This window comes from Mandrillus leucophaeus, unplaced genomic scaffold (assembly GCF_000951045.1).
Source record: "Mandrillus leucophaeus isolate KB7577 unplaced genomic scaffold, Mleu.le_1.0 Scaffold529, whole genome shotgun sequence".
Taxonomy (NCBI): domain Eukaryota; kingdom Metazoa; phylum Chordata; class Mammalia; order Primates; family Cercopithecidae; genus Mandrillus; species Mandrillus leucophaeus.
This window is the reverse complement of record NW_012105686.1, coordinates 941,298-961,956: the sequence shown is the minus strand read 5'-3', so window position 1 is coordinate 961,956 and position 20,659 is coordinate 941,298. Positions and strand designations below refer to the sequence as shown.

Sequence of the window (20,659 nt, the reverse complement as noted above, 5' to 3'; positions counted from 1 at the left end):
CCGAGTCACATCATTAATCCATTTATGCTCACCACCTGAGGACCAGCTATGCCCTCAAGACATTTATTCATCTGTTTGACAAACAAACAATTACCACACATTTTCTAGAATTAGGACACCTGTTACATTTCATGCAGTTTACATGCCTAGAGGCAGGTATCAATTAATACTGAACAAATTACTGCATCATAGATTCATAGAACAAAACTTCTTAATTGTTCCTTGATAACTGTAAATAGTAAAAGACATGGTAGAAATAAATACCTAAAAGTATTGTAAACAAATAATTAAAAAGCAATAGCAATGCTAAAACACTTAATTTCAAATTACCATCTTATTTTGGGAAATTGAAAGAGTTATAACATTAAATGCTTGAAAGGCATACTTTATCACCCTACCACCCAACCCCTCAAATGATTTCCTCAACTGCTAACCATCGTGTCTACTTGGGTAATCATATGGCCAACTTTATTGCTGAAACATAACCTATGGTATAAGATTTTTATTTTAAAATTTGTTTCTACGACAGGCCTAAATAACAAATAAGAAAATAGCTACATTCCAAATACTTGGAAGAATGCTTTGAGTTACAGCCTTGAGATCCATGGAGGTTAAGTGACTTGTCCAATGATATTCAGCTTACCTAGTGGTAGAGAGGATTGTTGAAGCACCTGTCATAGACTTCTTATAGAATGGCTCATATTCTAAATGTTTCAGTGTGCTTCCTTGTGGTGTCAAGAATACTTCATGGTGAATTACACCAGGAAGAGCCTTTTCCTTAAAATGGGAGAATGGGATAGGAGAATGAAGTCTAGGTTTGCCTGCATATACTGGTGATGAACAATGAAATGGATTTTACCAATAATCAAGGGAGTAAGATATCTAGAAATGTATGCTGACCATAAAAACGTAGAGTTCTATTTCTATTCTTTAACGTTGAAACACAGGCTATGATGTATCTGAAATACAAATCCACTGTCTAGATAAGTATTGCTCAAGATAGGCTTTTTAAAATACATTTTAAAATACGATTTTAAAAATACATTAAGTACTTCTATTTCCTTATTAGGTGGTATCCCTGATTCCCCATGACCTACCTAAGTAAAGTTCTCTTCCCCTAAAGTTTTAGCTTCTTGAGGGGAAGAATCTTAATCTGCTTTGTGGAATTGTATAAGAGGACAAATCGAAGATTAGTATGAGAAAGAAATTATGAGTTAGGGAGCGGCAAAAACCAAAAAATTTTTTAATGAGAAAGACTTAAAGAGACCTAACAGAGATCACAACAAAATAAAATGAATCCTATTCGAATCCTATTTCAAGTAAACCAATTATTTGAAATAATCAAAGAAGTTGGATTATAAGCTGGGTATTAGAAGATATCAAAGAATTATTTTACTAAGTGATTAAAGGCATTATGGTTATCTTTAAAAAAAGGGCCCACTATTCAGAAAATGTGTTCATTTTGCATATTGAAGTACACAGGAGCAAAATGAGCACACAAATACTTCAGCAAAGAAAAAGAACAGAAATATAGCTACATATTGATAGCTCTTGTACCTAGTTGCTGGGTATATGGGGGAGTTATTTGTACTTTGTAGTATGTTTCAGATTTTTAATAACTTAGAATGAAACTGGGTCACCCAAAGAGCTTTCCTTTGAGGATGGCGCTGGCTATGTGACCTCTGACAGGCCTTCACACTTCTAAACCTTTCCTCATGTATGAAATAACGGTAAGCATAACACCTACCTTCACCGGCAAAATCTAACCTACGAGCTATACATTCAGTGGGGGCTGCTCAGAGGAGATCAGCAGGATTGAGTGGACACTGTGGACCCACTTCATTTTTCCCTAGGTTACAGTGGATATGCTGAAGTGCTGCAGCCCTCAATTAGACAACTTCTCTTCTCAGATTATTGATTACGGAGGTGAAAATAGAAGATACCAAAAGTCCATGACTGTTTTGTTTGCTTAAACACTCTTTATTTTTTGTGGATTTCACTGATTCCCCCCTTTTTAGTCTAGCTTTCTGTTATTTTATGCCTTTGCCTTTTTACAATACGTACTTCTAAAGTCTGGGGTAATACAAATTTATCCCACCAAGTTATCTCCCAAACGGTAACACTCCTACTTAAAGGGGTGTATGAAGTAATCATTCTGTTAATTCAGGTTAAAAACCCACATTTACCGGTAACACCCAATTAATGAGGCAAAAGTGCTTTCTTGGCCTGAATCATGCCCTTCAATTTCAACATAAAAACAACCTTATTCTAATTTTCCGCTGATAAACCTTTATTGTCAACAGAACAACTGGGGGATAGAAAAAAGCAATGTATGATGTTTTAGTCATCTATGCCCCAAAATATAGATGCAGCAGAATAAAAAGGCATTGCCTTAAACACAAATAATGAGTGAATCATTACAAAAACTTTTAAACAAAATCAAGGAATTTGCACAGGAAAAAAACAGTGTATCTACCCACAGAAAAGCACTTAGCTAAAAAATAATTATACGTAAATTAAAAAAATAAAGTGCACCATCCATACTCATTATGCCAACAAAAATTACAAAAACTATAAAGTTCCATATTGGCGGATGTGTGGAAACATATTCAAATACTGCATTTGGCATTTTAAATTAGTACAGAGTTTTAGGAGATCAATTTGGCACTGCACAAGTCACTAAAAATGATCATACTCTTTGATGATGCATCCAGCACGTTGGGCTTGAAGACATTCCAATGAAATAACAAAAATAAAAACAACACCACTCAGAAGGAAAAAAAATGTTTGTACTGGGTAAGCATAGGCACACAGGAAAAAAGTACTTCTGCTATATTTCACAGATAAAAAAGGCAAATCCTTCATAGATGTGACTTGAGAAGGTTATTGCACTCAGGATAAAACACAGGAGAAGCAGGCAGATACATAAAAAGGACTTACAAAGTAATACAGAATGCACAATAATAGCAACTTGCTGGAGGCCATGCAGCTAATCAGCATTTGGTGATAGTGAATTTTGCTACTTATATTTAAGCTGGTCTTGATTTTGGTGCCTACTTTTTGCTACCTGATATTGGAATTATGTAAACATTTGGGAACAGAGTGGGAAATAAGACAATTTCTGAACCTCAGATTCTTACCAAGTTTTAGGCAATTTGGGCCTTCACAGCTCTGCATCACTACCCTCATTTCAGTCACTCAGAAAAAAACTGGAGAGTGCTATGGGGAACCTAATGACTCAGGGCAGCTGACTCCTCTTAATGAACTGGAACCTCCATCAAGTGGGAAGCTCCTGGCAGCACGCGGGAACGTCCCCTCTGACACCATTTTAGAGCCCATCACTTTTACCCCTCAGCCCTAAATGAGAGGGGGTGGGCAATGGAAGATTCCATCACCTCAGAAAACATTTCCTTAGTGTCACTTATGCCTTTTCTAGGGATGAGAGAAATGGTTCTCGATACTCCATAAGATGGTGAGAACACTCCCACTTAACCTACCTTGGATTCCTTTTGGAGAGAGAAATGTGGGCTTTCTGCCCTACCATTAAGGGTAAGAGTGGATCACAGTCTGTGTTTCTTGCCATTTTCAGGCCTCAAATGTGGGACTTACTGTTGGGCACATGGAGTCACCAGACAGCCAAGTGACAAGCAAGGAAGGCTGCAGGTGCCATGGTTCTTGACTTCAACAGCCTTACAACACACACTGTTCTAGTTTCTCATCACCAAGGAAATTGATTCTTGGGCTCCTACAGTGCTTTCTCCTTTAGATCCATATTTACATTCTCCACCTTTGTTGAAAAACTTCAGATACAGGTCTGCAAATAACAGGCTTAGGAATGAACTTGGCTACAGGAGCTACAGAAAAAGAGATCAATAAAGCCAACCGCGTGCAATTTGGTGGCCACAGAACTTCCCAGAAGAGAAAGACAAAGGAGAAAAAAGGCCCAATATGTTAACAAGTGAATTTCTTTCATTTTACTTGGCATCTAAAGGTAAAGTACCTTAATTACTTAAATCTTTACAGTAAGTTTAAATTGATAGTTTATAAGCTATTCTGAAATCTGCCCTGTTTAACAATCTGTAACGTCAAGAAAACATTTTAAGGTGTCTCTCACAATTAAACCCATCTACAACCTTGTATAAATCAAAATTTTGCTACCATATCAAAATGTTCCACTGGGGCTGTCTAAGATTGCCCACATCCTCATTACATGCAACACTAATTACTACCAGCAGATTCAGAATTTTCTGCACATTAGAGGCTTTTAGAGGAGCTATAAAAAATTTCAGGCACCATTAATTTAAATTTGTATTGAAATTTCCTTTTGACAGATGGCCAAAAATTACTTATTATTTAGAGTACCAGAGCTGCCTGTTTGCACATTAGAAGAGGAAAGGGAAAAATTAAAAGCAAGAAGGAAATTTATGTCACGTTCATTACCTGTTAAATGTTAAGGAGCATTATCTTGCATAAATAAATTATTTCATACGAGCTCGGCTCCAGCTGCAGGCAACTGGCACGCTCTGGCTGATAAAAACCATCTAGAGTCACACAGCAGACAATCATAAAAAGCCCCCTCTTAACCAGGAACCACTTATGGGAGGACGATCGATGGAACAAGCAACTAAAACTGCTTCTCTGAGCATCACAGAACACATTCAGAAAAATAAGCAAACTATCTCACCTTGTAGAACTATAGTACAGCCCCAGACCTGACGTAATACAACTTCAAATTTGAGAATGGTACCCAACCAAAACATCTATTTATAGATGCCATCCCATAATAAATCAAGGCAAAATCATCAGCCTTTCTTGTTTTTCCCTGGCTTCTAGCTATACAGATACTCATTTCCAGGCTCACCCTGAATGATTATAGATGATTTCAAAACACATCCTTACTCTTGCATGAGGGAATAAGAAAATGTAATTGACACAAAAGTGTGCACCGAAGTATAAATATTTTCACAGTATTCTGGGAGTGGAGGCTTTTGTTTAGTTCACTGGACTGCCTAAAGGTATATATTTATAATAAGAAGGCAGGGAATGTTTATATTATGACCTCAGAATAACTAGACAGGCTTTCAAAGGCTGGTATCAGTTAATCCTAGTCACTGCATTTACTTACTACTTCCTAAGTACACATGTGTGAAACACTTAATATACTTTGATTAAGAATGCTTTTTTAATCTAGGTACTGATATGTATATGATACAACAAAATACACAACTGCAAATGCATAATTAAATAATTCAATGTGTTCAGTTCTAATTGTAAATGTTGACATTTACATGGAGTGCAGATGCCCTTTCAAATTACAAAGATTCTTGAAGGGTAAAACAGATAGGCTCAAGTTTTATTTTCCATTACTTAAGGGCGCTGAAAAAAAAAAATTCCTTTTCACTGTAAAATGACAAGGAGTAAAAAGGCATTCAGTGCTAGCACAGTGGTTTTGGGAGAAAATTTTAGCATTCATATACATAGCTCCATTAAAAACTGCAAGATATAACTACCTATACTCCAAAACATTCAACTGATGTAAAAGATAAAGAAACAGACAGCATTTGTACCTCAGCCAATAGTTGAGAACTGTCCTTTCCTTCTAACCAATAAGTAACACAATGGCATGTGTAATACAATTATGCATAATACAATGGTGTATGTACGTATGTATGTGTGTGTTTATTTTTTGAGACAGAGTCTCACTCTGTCACCAGGCTGGAGTGCAGTGGCGCTATCTCGGCTCACTGCAACCTCCGCCTCCCAGATTCAAGCTATTCTCCTGCCTCAGACTCTTGAGTAGCTGGGACTACAGGCACAAGCCACCACGCCCAGCTAATTTTTGTATTTTTACTAGAGACGGGGTTTCACCATGTTGGCCAGGATGGTCTCTATCTCTTGATCTTGTGATCCGCCCACCTCGGCCTCCCAAAGTGCTAGGATCACAGGCGTGAGCCACCGCGCCCAGCCTACAATGGTGTATTTATATTGTGTCTGGTTCGTAAGTGATCACATCAATTTTCATGCTTTACTCATTTCCTGCCATGGCAGTCTATTTTTCTTGTTTGCTTACTAAATAAATTCAGGTATCCTTAGCACATCCCATTGTGGAGGTATAGAAGCATATCCAAACCATTAGACCCTAAATACTTATCCTCTTTCCCTACAACTTGTCTATAAAGAGATACAAAAGGCAGATAAGACAGATGCAAAACCTAAAGAGAATTAACTTGTTATACCAGATACCAAATGTTAATTTGGTGAAAAAAAGTTGGTGAAAAAAAGTCACTTAAATTTGAAAGAGAAAATTATTTCCAGCGGTTAAGAAAAAAAAAAAAATGCACCATTCACTTAAACAAATGTTTTGATAAATTTTGTAAGTTGGAACTGTTTCCTCAAATATGAAACTAATATGTATTTCCTTACAAACCAATTTATTTAATTCATTTCATTATTATCTTACAGCCAAAGCCTAAGTGAAGAAAAGCAGTTTTGGTTTTTTTTTTTTCACACGGCAAATAATAAAATGAGCAATGCAAGCCAGATCTTGCAATTCAACCCGGGTCAACACATGTGATTCTGATAGAGAAATGGGACCTTAAAAACAAATAACAAACAAACAAAAAAAACCACACATCTGAAAGTAATTAAAAAAATGCAGTTAACCACTACTAACCAATGAAATCATTCTCTACATCTCAAAGAATTCTTTACTAGATTCATTCAAATCATTTACAGCTCTTTTATAAGCCATTCCTCAGTCTGTAAATTTTGAGTCTTACCTTGATGGAGTCTCTGTCTATATGTAAAACAGCAGCAACACAAGAAGATAAAGTGGTGGGAAGAAGAAAAGAAAAGTACTAGTTAGTTTACATAAAATCATACTAATTTATCGAACTTGATCTCTGCTAAATAATACATTACACAGAGGTCAACTGTGCTGTAAAGTTAATTATTAATACTGCACAACCAAATTCATAAAGTACCAATCTACCTTTGATACAATTTCAGAAGAACCAAAGCTGGACATTCTTATTATCTGTGCTCCTTACAGACTTTTTCAAAGTTTACAATCTTGCATCAACTCTGTACCAGAGCATTAAGATAACTGGGTGACAAATCACAGTGTTTCTAATATCAGAGATGGACAGTTACGCATATGAGATAAAAATCACTGACCTAATATTTTAATTCATAGTAAGGATGCTGAAATGGGGATATGAGCTTTTAATTATGAACCACACCCTTCGAGCCAATGAACCACCCGTGTGCTAAGTAAATTCCCAGAAAGGAATGCTGGGAGGGACTTTTTCATCTGCATTTCTGTTATTAATAAAAATTATCAGTAAGCACCACAGAAAAACAACAGTCACATCACAATGTTTCTGCACTATCATCTACCTTAGTGGAGGAAGGAAATCAACCTAGAAGGAGCACAACTGGCCTTCAAATCAATTAATTGCATAAACAATTATGTTGGTCTTATAGGAAGAAATTAGTTAATTTCATGCTTCTAAACAGACTGGGTGAGAGAGACAGTTAAACCAACAGATTTCATTAATTTGGTCTGTACCTTCTTAATTACTAAGACTACTGAAATTATTTTCTTACCTGTGAGATTTTTACTGCTCTATATAGGCTCATTTGTTTATAAATAATAATTGATTTGGTCAAATATCAAGTGAGCATTTATCAGCAAGACATTCCCCAAAATAAATTCAATCAAAACTAACTATTAATGCAACACGCTACTTCAAACAGAGCATCATGGGATTTCATTACTGATTTAGACCTGGGGAACATAGGAGGCAGCAAGAAATCAAAGGCAATAGCCAGAAACAGGCCCCTCTGCCTCTGGGGAGTACATTAGCTCTTGCCAACCACTAGAATATCATTTGGCAACTGACTACTTGCAGTAATTAATTTACCTTCCAGTAGAAATCCATTGTTTAGTCACCGGTAAAACTAAATTCAGAGAGCATAAACAACAGCATCCCGAACCTACCCTCAGCAGCAGGCAGGTTATCTCAGATTGGCATCCCAAGACAGTCACTCACCTCTTTGGTGATCATTGTCATGGTGCTTCTTCTCATCTTTAATTGGAAGATGGGACTGACCTCCTAGAGCACTGGAGAGGGCCAGAAGCCCGGCACTGCTACCGATGGGTGGAATGGCAGGGGGCTGGAGCCCTGAAGGGTGTGGAGTCAGAGGTACGGGTAGACCATGTCCATGTGATAAATGCTGGGCCTGGAGTTGTTGCTGCTGTGAAAAATTAAACACAGATATTGAATTTGCCCCCTATATCCAACCCCTGCCCCAACAGAAACAGAAAGGAGGCACAACTAGGCAGTAAAAAAGCCAACACCTATGCAAGATTTATCATTAACATATCTATTTTTAAAAGGGGGAAGGAGCAAAGGAGCTGTATAGTCAATAAACGCTACCTTTCTTATACTTGGAGGTTTTGCACATGCAAAATAAGTAATTTTTAAGTGGTGAAATTATGTAAGTAACTTTCAATAGTTGATATTCAAACATATTTAACAAACCTCATAAAGGCTTTTTTAATCTCAAAAAAATAAAGTAAGGCCTCACTATCATACATTTCTAATCAAAACATATACGTGAGTAACTGTTAAAGCAGTTATGTTGAATAAAAAAAGCTGAAAATTGAGAAAATTAGTGTTAAACAGTTCTCCAGAACCACTGCACAGCATGCAGGGAGAGTTAATTTGAAAGAGAAAACCTGAATTAACAACCCAGAAAAGGAAACTGGTTGCAGCCACCGTTTTAAGCCCTTTAAGTGTCCTCAGCGGTACTTGAGCAAATTACTAAAGAAAATCTAATGTAGCAAGGCTTGGGTCCTCCTGTAGGCTTGCTCAATAATGCTGAAATAATTGGGCACTCTGTGCACGTTTAGTGATGCTCGAATGAAAAGCTAGAGGCCTGCCCTTGTACTCTTCTCTAGCGGCCGACTCTGTGTTGTGACAGGTTTATTTGAGTGGGACTGTGATGCATGCACCAGTAACTGCGCTGACAAGAGTTTAAAGTCATTTTTACCAGCACACTGGCAACACATAGAGAAAGCCCTCAAGAGGCTGGAATGGGTGTGCTTGACCTCAGCCGAGGCTACATCAAACTCTGCTACAGGAATTGCGGTGGGCAAGCCTTGTTGCCTCTTCTGAGTGGGAAGTGGAGGAGAGGAGGAGTTGGTGGTGAAGGAAGGACATTAAATGCATTCCTCAGTAGGAATCCCTTCAACTCAAACCCTGCTTAACAATATTGTATGACAACAAGTACTGAGTAATTCTCAGGTGAAATTTTGTAGTGACTGAATTTTAGTTATTGCCTTTAAAGAAATCACATTCCAGGCCTAACCTATGATAGCCAAACAGTCCCTTCTGTAATTTTCTTTCCAAGCAAAATTTCACAAAATATCGAGAGAAAGAGAGAGAGGGAGAGAGAGAGAGAGAGAGAGAGAGAGAGAGAGATCACTCCACCAAGAAAAATCTTGAAATGCTTTTATTAATACCTCAGAGAAAAAAAGTGGACCTTTTAGGTCCAAATTAGGTTTATTTTCTTCCACTCCTGCATGTCTTCCTATGTTTGACCACAAAAGTCCAAATACAGTATTAACTAGCTCTTTTCTCTTACTGACCTGCACCTATGTTCTGGCTACATGCACTTAAAATATAGTCAATAGAATAAAGTATGAACACTTTGAAAAGTAAGTTTACAAGCAGAAAATGGAAAATGGGAGCCACATCTAGATACTCCACCAACCAAGCCCCACCCATGCTCCAAGTCCTGCCCAAGCTTTTCTTAACTGGTTAGTTTTGAGATAAGGTGATTCTCTTCATTTAAGCAGCCAAAATCATGTTCATAATTCTTTACATACTGTTATTCAGTGGGGATCAAAAAGTATGCGCACACAATTATATTTCCTAACTGTGCAGAAAATAATGTCTATGAAGAAAATAAAATAGGCACTTGAAGTAAATATATGGCAAATTTGTTTCAAAATATTGTTCAACTGAAATTGCTCCAATTCTTTCTCCTCTGAATTCCCCTAATACACCATGTGTATGGTTTGGACACACAGTCACTTTCTACCTTAGATCAGAGGTCAACGGGCAGGCATTTATTAAGATCCTGCATGCTCGTCTTTCTTACCTCCCTTCTTAGACTCTAAGCACTATGAGTCTACATCTCACAAATTCTAGCTAACTGCAGACCCTGAAATATTCACACATTATCTTGATAGTATTAAAAACACATCTATTACATTAGACAAAAAAAAAAAAAAAAGCCTGGCGCAGTGGTTCACGCCTGTAATCCCAACACTTTGGGAACTGAGGCAGTCAGATCACTTGAGCCCAGGAGTTTGAGACCAGCCTAGGCAACGCGGCAAAATCCTGTGTCTACTAAAAATATAAAAATTAGCAAGGTATGGTGGCACACACCTATAATCCCAGCTACTCAGGAGGCTGAGGTAGGAAGATCACCTGAGCCAGTGAGGTGCAGTGAGCCATGACAGTGAGCCATGATTGCACTACTGCATCCCAGTCTGTATGACAGAGTGAAACCCTGTCAGAAAAAAAAAAAGAAAAAAAAAAAAAAAAACCCTCAGCCAAAACCCAATACCTTTAAAGATTCAGGTGCGTCACTTTTATTCTTTTTCTCCTACAGGATAAAAAATAAGCACCGACTCATCGTTCCATTGGACCAGAACTTTTCAAAGGCAGAAATCTTAGTTATACGTGACATTCTCTACCTGTGTTTTTTCCCCTAAATTCATATCCTTCTGCACCTTTTAGAACAACCTCCACATTACTTATCTAAGTTGTACTCACCTACCTCTGCTCAGCTTATGTTTCACCTGTTCCTACAGCCTTCTTCAAGCAATCTAAGTTTCCAATATCTTATAGGGCTCCCTGTATTATTCACTGGCATATATTCCCTTGTAAAAGTATTATTATTCATCTGTTTACAGATAAGAAGATCCTGACTTGCCAGAGACTGTGAGACTTTGGAGAGAAGAGACCAGTCCCAGGCCTCTTAGTACCCTGGCACCTAGCTCAGTTTCCTAAACATAGCGAGAACTCAATACAAAACTCTGATACTACTGAAAATAAAATACTTCTTTGATAGTTACTCTCTGGTTCCAAAAGCAACAGATCTCTTTTATCTAAAAACAAAAGTTCCAATTTCTTAGCAATCAAGACCTTTTGTAAACTACTATCGGCCTGACTCCACTCTACTGTGTAACACCTTCCAGGGAACTCTCTGCCCGTAACACCAGCCTATTTAGTGAGACATCTAAACTAGGGCTTAGTTTTACTACTAATCAACACACACCCACAGAGTACTCTCTCATCTGTCTCTACATGTATAAATTCTACTCATCCTTCCAAGCTAAACTCCTGCCTATTTTCTTGGTGAAGATATCCCTCATCACCCTGGCTCAAAGTAATCTCCACCACTGTCTCTCAATTCTGACACCACTTACGCTCAATACCATTACGATACTTAACAACTCAAGACAAAAAAAGACTTTTTAAATACATATATATGTGCTACGTGTGTGTGTGTGTGCACAAGTTTGTGTATGCCATACCTTTTAATTAGAGCTATTTAAAAAATATTTCCCACAGTGCCTAGATATTTCTCACACTTAGTAGGTATGCAAACAGATTACCAACTAATATCAGCACTGATTTTATAAACTGATGAATTTTCACTGTATTTTCTTCCATATGTTTCAATCTTTTGAATTTAAAATTAAACTAGAATAAAAAAGCTGCTTGTACTATAAGCCTTCATTTGGATACTTTAAGCAGCGATAATCTAAAAATGAGTAAAATTGATATTTTTAGTGATCAAACATACAGAACTTGGTGCCCTCATAGGAAAAGTGCATTTATTTTTATTGTTGGTCTTTTAATTTTTAAATTCTTAATTATGAATTATAAATGGGCTTAAATATAACTACCACTAAACTTCCCCTGAACTAATTAATGAACTCAAACTATGGTCATATTTCTACATATATTCAAAGCTTTTAATGACTTAAGCTTCTACTACATACAGAGTTCCCATATATTCTTTACCTACTTTTCACTAAAGTTAACATTTTATATAACCACAGAATTTATCAAAACTAAGAAATTAACATCAGCTCATTGCTATTAGCCAAACTAGAGACTTTATGCAGATTTCCATAGTTGTTCCACTAATGTCGTTTTTCTGTCCCAGAATCCAAACCAGCATACAACAGTGCATTTAGAGAGTCTTTTCCGTTTGTTACTATACCAAAATTATAAAGTCCTTTCAAAGATTTTATGAATGGTAACAACCAAACTACAGGCATACTGTTTAACAGTATATGCCCTGATCTTAAGGAGGAATAAATGAGAGGCAGCTACCATAAATTCATGTTTATCAGTCACCGTTTTATATATATACAAAATATCAAACAGAAAAATTATACTCAGGCATCCTGTAGAAGGGAACAATTTTTATCAAGTGTTTCAAAAATATTACACTATAAGATAAAATGAAAGTAAGTCACCAAAAGGCATGAGACAGAAATGTAAGCTAGAGATATTAAAATATTACGGTAGGCTTTAAAATGTACACATTAATAAATGAGACCCCTTTCTGTACTTACGGGTCATTTTTAAGCTTCTTCGCAAATTTTCACCTTAGGAACTAGCCTAGAACTAGAGTAGCAGGTATTTTATAACTGATAAGGGTTAGTCAATAAAACATATTAGAAAACATCTTCTTTAAATAACAGCAGTAAGTCACCAATGGCTAAGTAGAACTTTACCTTTTTCTCAACTAAAATAAATGGACTTAATTTATTAAATGTCAAAAATTCATTAAAAATATTATTTCTATTAAGTCTTCTTATTAACAGAGGAACTCAGGATTCCCGGAAAAGGAGTAAGGTTTCCGTGGCTAGTATTCACGTAGCTGAGAGCACCATAATCTAATGGACTGCCCTACGATAAACTGAACGCTCACTGATGTTTCCCAACAGGGTTAAGTCAAAACTGCCCTCTGCCCTCTGCCCCATCTGTGTTAACTACAGAGTAATTAACCTGCCAAGATTTTACTGCTTTATCTTACAGTCCCACTAAGAAACATAAAACCCCATGCCTTTTAAAGACCAAAAGGAAGGGAAATGTATATTAAGAGTACACAGTATAACACAGATTTGTTACTGATGTAATTTAAGATACATTATAAACTAGCAGGATAGATACATATATATATAGATATATCTATATCTCTATATATATATGCTTTAGAAGAAAAACAAAACAAAGATCAAGCCAAAGAATTAAAGAGGGCATAGACTGGAGTATTAAAATAAACGTATACTACATAACCACCACTTAGGAAGACCTGCTGAGAAAAATATGTATCATGTTAAAATTCTTCTCGCTATCCTTCCTAGGCCTTTATTATCTTTGGGTGCCTTACTTAAAATTAATAACAAACAAAAGCCTCTCTTATCTCAAACCACAATACAAAATAAACTACTTCTTCCTGTTTCCTTGATGGGCCATTCAAGAAAATAAACATTAAAATGGAGTGAACTTTAAACTTAAGCAAGTAAGTACTCCATTAAGATAATTAATTTAATTCTGAAAAATAGCAATGATGTCTGAAAATACACAGCAATGAAGTGGCAGACACAGCCTCAATGCCATTAATAGCTTTTTACTGGATTCTCTGTAACAAAGATTTCCCTGCAGTTTCAAGTTTGGCACAAAGGGCAGAAAAGGACCACTGGAGAATCGAATTCACAAGAAATGTCTTTTCAAATGTTGTCTTTCTGTCAGCAGAAAGAGGAGTTCTTTTTAATCGAAGGTCCCCAACTGCTTGACCACAAGGGACTGACAAGTCATTGACCAAGCAGGAGCTAGCAAGGACAGAGCCACAGGCACCGACATCCCTGGGAATTTTGGGCACTTCCAATTGAAGGCCAGGCAGCAGTTTTCTTGTTCACCCCCACTCCAACTCTACTACGCTATCAACAGCAGAATAACTCTCAAAAAACATGCACCTTCCTTAGAAACAACAACATCTCAGTAGCAATGAGCACACTTTGTGCTATTTTGGTTTCTAAAAAAAGTGCAAGTACAAGGTGAACCTGCTGTATCTTGTGCCAGAAATCAAGAAAGCTATCTAGACTAACGGATATTGTGTCAACAGGACAACGAGTCAAATTGAAGGGATCCCCACTGGCAAAACTTGAGACAATCTCAGCATCGTTAAGAATAATGACTTAATAGGTTATAACACATTTTTAAAATACATTTTCAGGAATGGAGTTTTTGGTACCCCAAGAAAACAGGTGAAGATGTGGGGCACTCTGGGGCCAAGGACTAGACAGAGAATGACTCTCAGGCCAGTGCCAGCTCCTAAGTTCACGGCTAGCTGGCTCCCAAGCCTACAACCATACTACTCATCCACCAGGAGCTAGCCAAGCTGTGAGCTGCTCGCTCTGAGCATATGTGCCTCAATCCAACCAGGAGACACTGTTCCATTCTAGGACAGAAGGGAAGACTCAGCAGACCTTGAAAGGAGCCAAAAAGGAAGAGGCAATAGACTCTGAAATAGAGCAGCAAGCACAGGGAAGGGCCCATTACTGGGCTGGTAGCCATACTTCTTGGCTTGTGAAGACACTATTTACTATGGACAGTTGTTCTGCTGGCCTCACTCCTGTCTGTAAGTCGAGCTAGGTGTGAGAAAGCACAGTCTGGCTGACATTTGGGAAGCGTCACAATGAAGTGGCCTCGGAGCGACTGGAATCCTTATCATCTATGTGAACAAGTCACTTAACATTTCTGATGCTCTGTTTCTTCATGTAAAAAGTGAGAACAGTTACAAAATCTACCTCCCAAGGTTGCTGGAAGAATTGTACGACATGATGCATATAAAACTTTAGCATAGTGTATTAGTCTGTTCTCATGCCGCTAATAAGGACATACCCAAGACTGGGTAATTTATAAAGGAAACAGGTTTAATTGATTCACAGTTAAGCATGGCTGAGGAGGCCTCAGGAAGCTTAAAATCATGGTGGAAGGGGAAGCAAACCTGCCCTTCTTCACATGGCAGCAGGAAGGAGAAGCATGAGAGCTGAGTGAAGGGGTAAACCCCTCATAAAACCATCAGATCTTGTGAGAACTTACCATCACAAGAATAGCATGGGAAAAATTGCTCTTGATTTAATTACCACTCACGAGGTCCCTCCCACCACATATGGGGATAGTAGGAACTATAATTCAAGATGAGATTTGGGTGGGGACATAGCCCAACCATATCACACAGTGTTTGGCAAATAATAAACACTCAATAAATGGTGACTGCTAGTATTAAGGAAAGGTACCATAAGTCCACCTTTTCATATGCACAGAGAGTGAGGAAGCGAGGAGAGGAGAAAACAGGAAAAGCTCTTTACAGAATATTAATTTGAAAAGAAAGAAATAACTTAAAATTTACTGTTTACCACGTCAAATGTATTAACTAATGCAGGACAGACTCAGCCATCAGTATTAGAACCACTGGGTCAAAACTTGCAGGGAAACAGGTTACTCATAGTGCCCAGGTATCACCCGACGGATCATCTAGCTTCACCAGTGATTATGATACAACTGGAAATACACATCACCTAGTTAGTATTCCTACTAAAAACACTTAACCTAAATCTAAACTTGAGAAAACAATCAGAAACAATCAGACAAATGTAGACTGTGGAAGAGTCCAGAAAACTGGCCCGGTATCGTCAAAATGCCAATATCTTAAAGCAAAATGCTTTGGGACACTGTGATTTAAAGAAGAGTAAAACGACATGACAGCAAAACAATTTTTGAATTGAATCCTGGATTGAAGAAAAAAGTGCTATTAAGGACATTTTGTGGACAACGGGAGAAATATGATTATGAACTGTAACACTGGTATAGGAATGTGTTGATGGTATTGTGCTTATACAGGAAGATGTCATTGTTCATAGAAGAAGCACACTGAAATATTAGGGGGTGAAACAGCATGACTGCCTTTTACTTTCAATCAGTTCAGCACATTCCAAAAAGTGCACATGTATCTGTTTGAGTATATAAACAGAGACAGAAAGCAAAAGTAACAACATGTTAACTGGTAAATCTAGGTGATGAGTATACAGTGTTTGCTTTACTATTCATTCAATTTCCCTGTAGTTGTAGAGGTTGGGAAAATAAGATGTGCCCTTCTTACCTTACTTTAACAAATATGTCTAGAAAAAGCTAAAAGTTAAGTGAATATATGGAAAGAAGCAAGAATAAAAAGAATAAAGGAAGAAACTTTTCAAGCTAAGCTTATCTGTAACTCATTCCTGATGACTTACAACATGAGATTTACTACAGACAGAAGACATGCATTTAGAGCAATCCAAGTAAGATTATCACTGAAAGGATAAGTTTCTCAAGCTAAACAAACCACAGATCTCTGTAGTCCTCCAAATCTCTGGACTGGTCTTAAGGGGATGGCAAGTAACAACCAAAGCAAGCAAATCATGAGATCTGTGCCAGCGGCTCCATTGTCCTAACTTGTAGTTTAACTCATGAAGTAATAATGGCAAGAAAAGAAGGGGAAAACTACAAAAACCCTGACTAATTAACTTTCCCATTAGTGATCCCATTAGCATATTTTACGAATTGGCCAAAAGTTTACTAGTAAATGTACAGCTAAGCAAATTAATAATGGAAATACAATTTCCCAGAAGCTTGTTTAAGCTACTTAAGGAAAATTTTTAGAGTCTTTAACATCTTACTGATACCAACGGTTCTATTTTGTGAGTTTTAGTCTTTAAAGTCACCAAGCTAAGGGACTGTACTCGGAAAAGCTTTCTTTAGTTACTTCAGAGTACTTTAAAAAAAAAAAAAAAGGTAAAGCTGAGTGAGGCACAGTGGCATGTATGTGCCTGTAGTCCCAGCTACTTGGGAGGCTGAGGCAGGAGGATCACTTGAGCCCAGGCATTTGAGGCTGTGGAGCACTATGATTATACCTATGAATAGCCACTATACTCCGACAAGGGCAACACAGTCAGACACCATCTTTAATTTTTTTTTTTTTTTTTAAGTAAAGCAACATTTAAAAAGCCTATCTACTTTAGGTTGTTCAGGAATCCTGCATTTGATCTTAGAACGTTAGAGGTGGAATGAACCTCAGATGTCATCTAGGAGACTTGCTTTCCAAAATTTTGACCACAATTTCTGTGTGTATGTCTATGTGCATGTGTGTGTGTCTACACAGAATATACACGTAAATGAACACAGTTTACCAAACACTACTATGTGCAACATACTCTAGTATTTTCTATTGTCATCTATACCCTTTTGTAATTAAAATTTTAAAAAGTCTACTATGCCCACTGAATGGACTTCACTGTACACTCATGAGTCTCCTGAGCTACAATTTGAAGAACACTAAACCAGGTCCACACTCACATGTGTGATCTCCTAGGTGACAGAGTCAGTGGGAGATGGTATTAGCATCAAGAAATGGAGCACGCCCCTACCATTTAGCCCAGTGATGTACCTGCTGCCCGATTAGGACCCTTTCTCAACTAGGGTGGAAGGGGTAAGCAATCATTCATTCATAAAAATAAATGGAGGCAGCTCCTCTGGGGAAATAAACTTTGAACTGAGACCTGCAGGATGCAAATAACAGCACATTGCAGAGAGCTGGGAGAATCAGAAGCAAGAGAAAGGCAGTTGAGAAGACCCAGAGCAAGACAAACGCTTGCCATGACCAGTGAAGAAAAAGGAAGCCTAGTGAGAATCCAGTGAGCAATGGGGAAGTCGGGTAGAATACGAGTATATTCTGGGAATCAGACTGTGCACACTAAGGGTTTTTGACTTTTATTTAAAAATAATGAGAGCTCTAGGCTATGGTGGGTTTTGGGGTTTGGTTTTGTTTTTTAAGCTGAACTTTTAGTTGCTCTTTAACTGGTATAAATCTGGATCGTATCGCTTTTTGGTTACATGTGTTGCAAATAACTTCTCCTAGTTTCTGGCTTGTCTACTCATTTTTTTTAAAGTATCTTTTGATGAACAGATGTTTTTCATTTCAAGTGAGTAATAAATACTATCAATCTTTTTCTTATGGGTTGGGCTTTCTATGACCCTTTTAAGAAATCCTACGCCAAGGAAAAAAAAAAAAAAAGATTCCTCCTTTTTTTTTTTTTTAAGTTTTAAAGTTCTTTTTAGGATTCTAGGATTGACTTCTGCATATGGTGACATGTATGTATCCAATTCTTTTCCACAAGAATAACCAGGCAGCCCCCCAGTAATATTTACTAGCGTCCATCTTTCTCCCCACTGATCTGCTTGTCCATTTTGACATATACAAGTGAATCAATTTCTTAGTATTTTAGTCTATTTCACTGGCCTATAAGAGGACCAATAAGTATTTTAAGGTTGAGTGTGTAAACCAGCTTAAACTGGCCTTTATAAAGACTAATAAGTATTTTAAGCTAGAATACTAAAAAATAGTAATTTTCTCAATCTGAGAGTGGCAAGAATGAAGGGCAGGAGACCGGCTAGTAGTGCAGGGGTTCAAACAAGAAAATAATGAATAACTTCAATTAGGGTTGCAGCAGTACACGTTGCAAAGAATAGAAGGAGTTGTGTTACTCTGAAGATAGAACTAGAAAGACGTGGTTATGGAAGACAGCAGAGTGAGACTAAGTGGAGGAATTCAGGACACCGTGAGAATTTGGAACATAAGTAACTGGGTAGATAGTTGTACCATTTACTCAGATGGGGCAGAAGAAAGAAGGAATGGCCATATGAATAGAATTTTGTCTTACACCTTTTTTCAGATTAGAAACTTATATGTTAAATGAAGAAAAGCAAAGTGAAAAATAAAATTTAAAGCCACACATAATCTTAGCAGCCAAAGAAAACTACTACTATCGTGGTGGGCCTATCCAGTATTTTTTGAATCCATGTTAGCATTTTTAACAAAAACAACATCAAACTATCTTGTGGTTTAATCTGTTTCTTCTTTTCCTGTTTACAATGTATCAAGAACATTTTTCCATATCTTTCATACACCTTGATTACATCATTTCTAACAGCTACATGGTATGCCATTGTACAGATACCTGAGTTCACTTAAGTAGTCCCCTAGTGTTGGGTGTTCAGGTTGTTCCCAATATTTTGATATACATAAGTCACGACATTAACACAGAAATATATATACATCTATATATAGTCATACACCACTTAACAATAGGGATATTCTGAGAAATGAGTCTTCAGGCAATTTCATTACTGTGCAATTATAGAGTATATTTATCTAGATGGTATAACCTGCTACACACATAAGCTATACAATATGGCCTATTAATCCTAGGCTGCAAACTCGTACAGCGTGTTACTGTACTGAATATTGTAGGCAATTGTGTCAGAATGGTATTTATGTATCTAAACACAGAAGAGGTATAGTAAAAATACAGTATAGAAGACAAAAAATGGTACACCTATATAAAGCACTTATCATAAATGAAACTGGCAAGACTGGAATTTACTCTGAATGAGTCAGTGGTGAGTAAATGTGAAGGCCTAGGACATTAATGAATTACCACTACAGACTTTATAATTACTCTACACTGCTACACAAAATTTATTTAAAAAGTAATTTACTATGGTGTTATGACAGCTACAATGTCACTAGACAATAAAATATTTTCAGCTCCATTATAATCTTATGGGACCATTGTCATATATGTGGTCTGTCCTTGACTGAAACATCATTATATGGCATGTAACTATATATTTGAGTTAAGATAGTTCCTCTGCAAGGTATAGAATACCCAAAAATGGCATGAATTTTTTTTTTAAAGGACTTTTTATTTCTCACACTACAAGTCCAGGGATGGATGGATGACCTAACATTATCAGGGCTCTGGGTCCCTGATTCATGTGGCCTCCCTTATATCCCATCCTCTCCCATCACAAGATGGCTGCCACAGCTCCACACATTACCTCATACCTTCACACAACCATATTAAAATGCAGAAAGGAGGATAATTCTCTGTCCATGGGTTTCTCTTAAGAAGAAATCCACATCTTTTTATATTTCACTGACCTGGATAGGGTCACTTGCCCACAGTTCTTCTGTAAGGAAGGCTGGAAAGAGCACCTGGAATGCTTTAGCCTTCACAGCAGAGGGTAGCCTCTGCCTGCAAGGGAGAACCAACAAACAACAAAGCCTGCCTCAACATCTATCTTTGCTCAGAGGCCATTCTGAAGCTATTAGCTGAAGGAAACCCAAGAACAACCTCTGAGCTTTCAAGCCAAGTAGATCGCAACTTAAATTGTTTTTTCCTCTCAACAATTTCTTCTCCCAGATATTAATTTGTGCAGAGCTGTGTCTACAAATTGCTTCGAGTCAACCCAGAAACACTCTAGGGAAATAAAGAAAAAAAGCAACATTACTGCCACTTTGCTTCAGGACCATAGTGGCACTGCCCTTGATGGTCACAGAAAACAATCTGAGCAAAGATAAACTCTAACCATTTTTATGAATCTACCAAGAAAAAAAAAAGCATGAGAATCACAAGAGGCAGAGTAGCTATGGAGCTGCCTTAAAAAGGATTCAAGAA

General features: G+C 37.3%; 1 protein-coding gene across 4 annotated transcripts in view; it reads right to left on the bottom strand.

Moving 5' to 3' along the window:
- TLE4 (transducin-like enhancer of split 4) overlaps positions 1-20,659 on the bottom strand; it is a 156,698-nt gene that overhangs the window by 68,951 nt on the left and 67,088 nt on the right. For 2 of the 4 annotated variants that reach the window (XM_011996882.1, XM_011996884.1), the window contains exons 5-6: positions 8,055-8,256; positions 6,780-6,796 (exon numbers count right to left, since the gene is read on the bottom strand). In XM_011996882.1, coding sequence (XP_011852272.1) covers positions 6,780-6,796; positions 8,055-8,256 — 219 coding nt within the window. Of the gene's footprint in view, positions 1-6,779; positions 6,797-8,050; positions 8,260-20,659 lie in introns of all 4 variants that reach the window. The other 2 variants (XM_011996881.1, XM_011996883.1) reach the window with 2 other exon arrangements.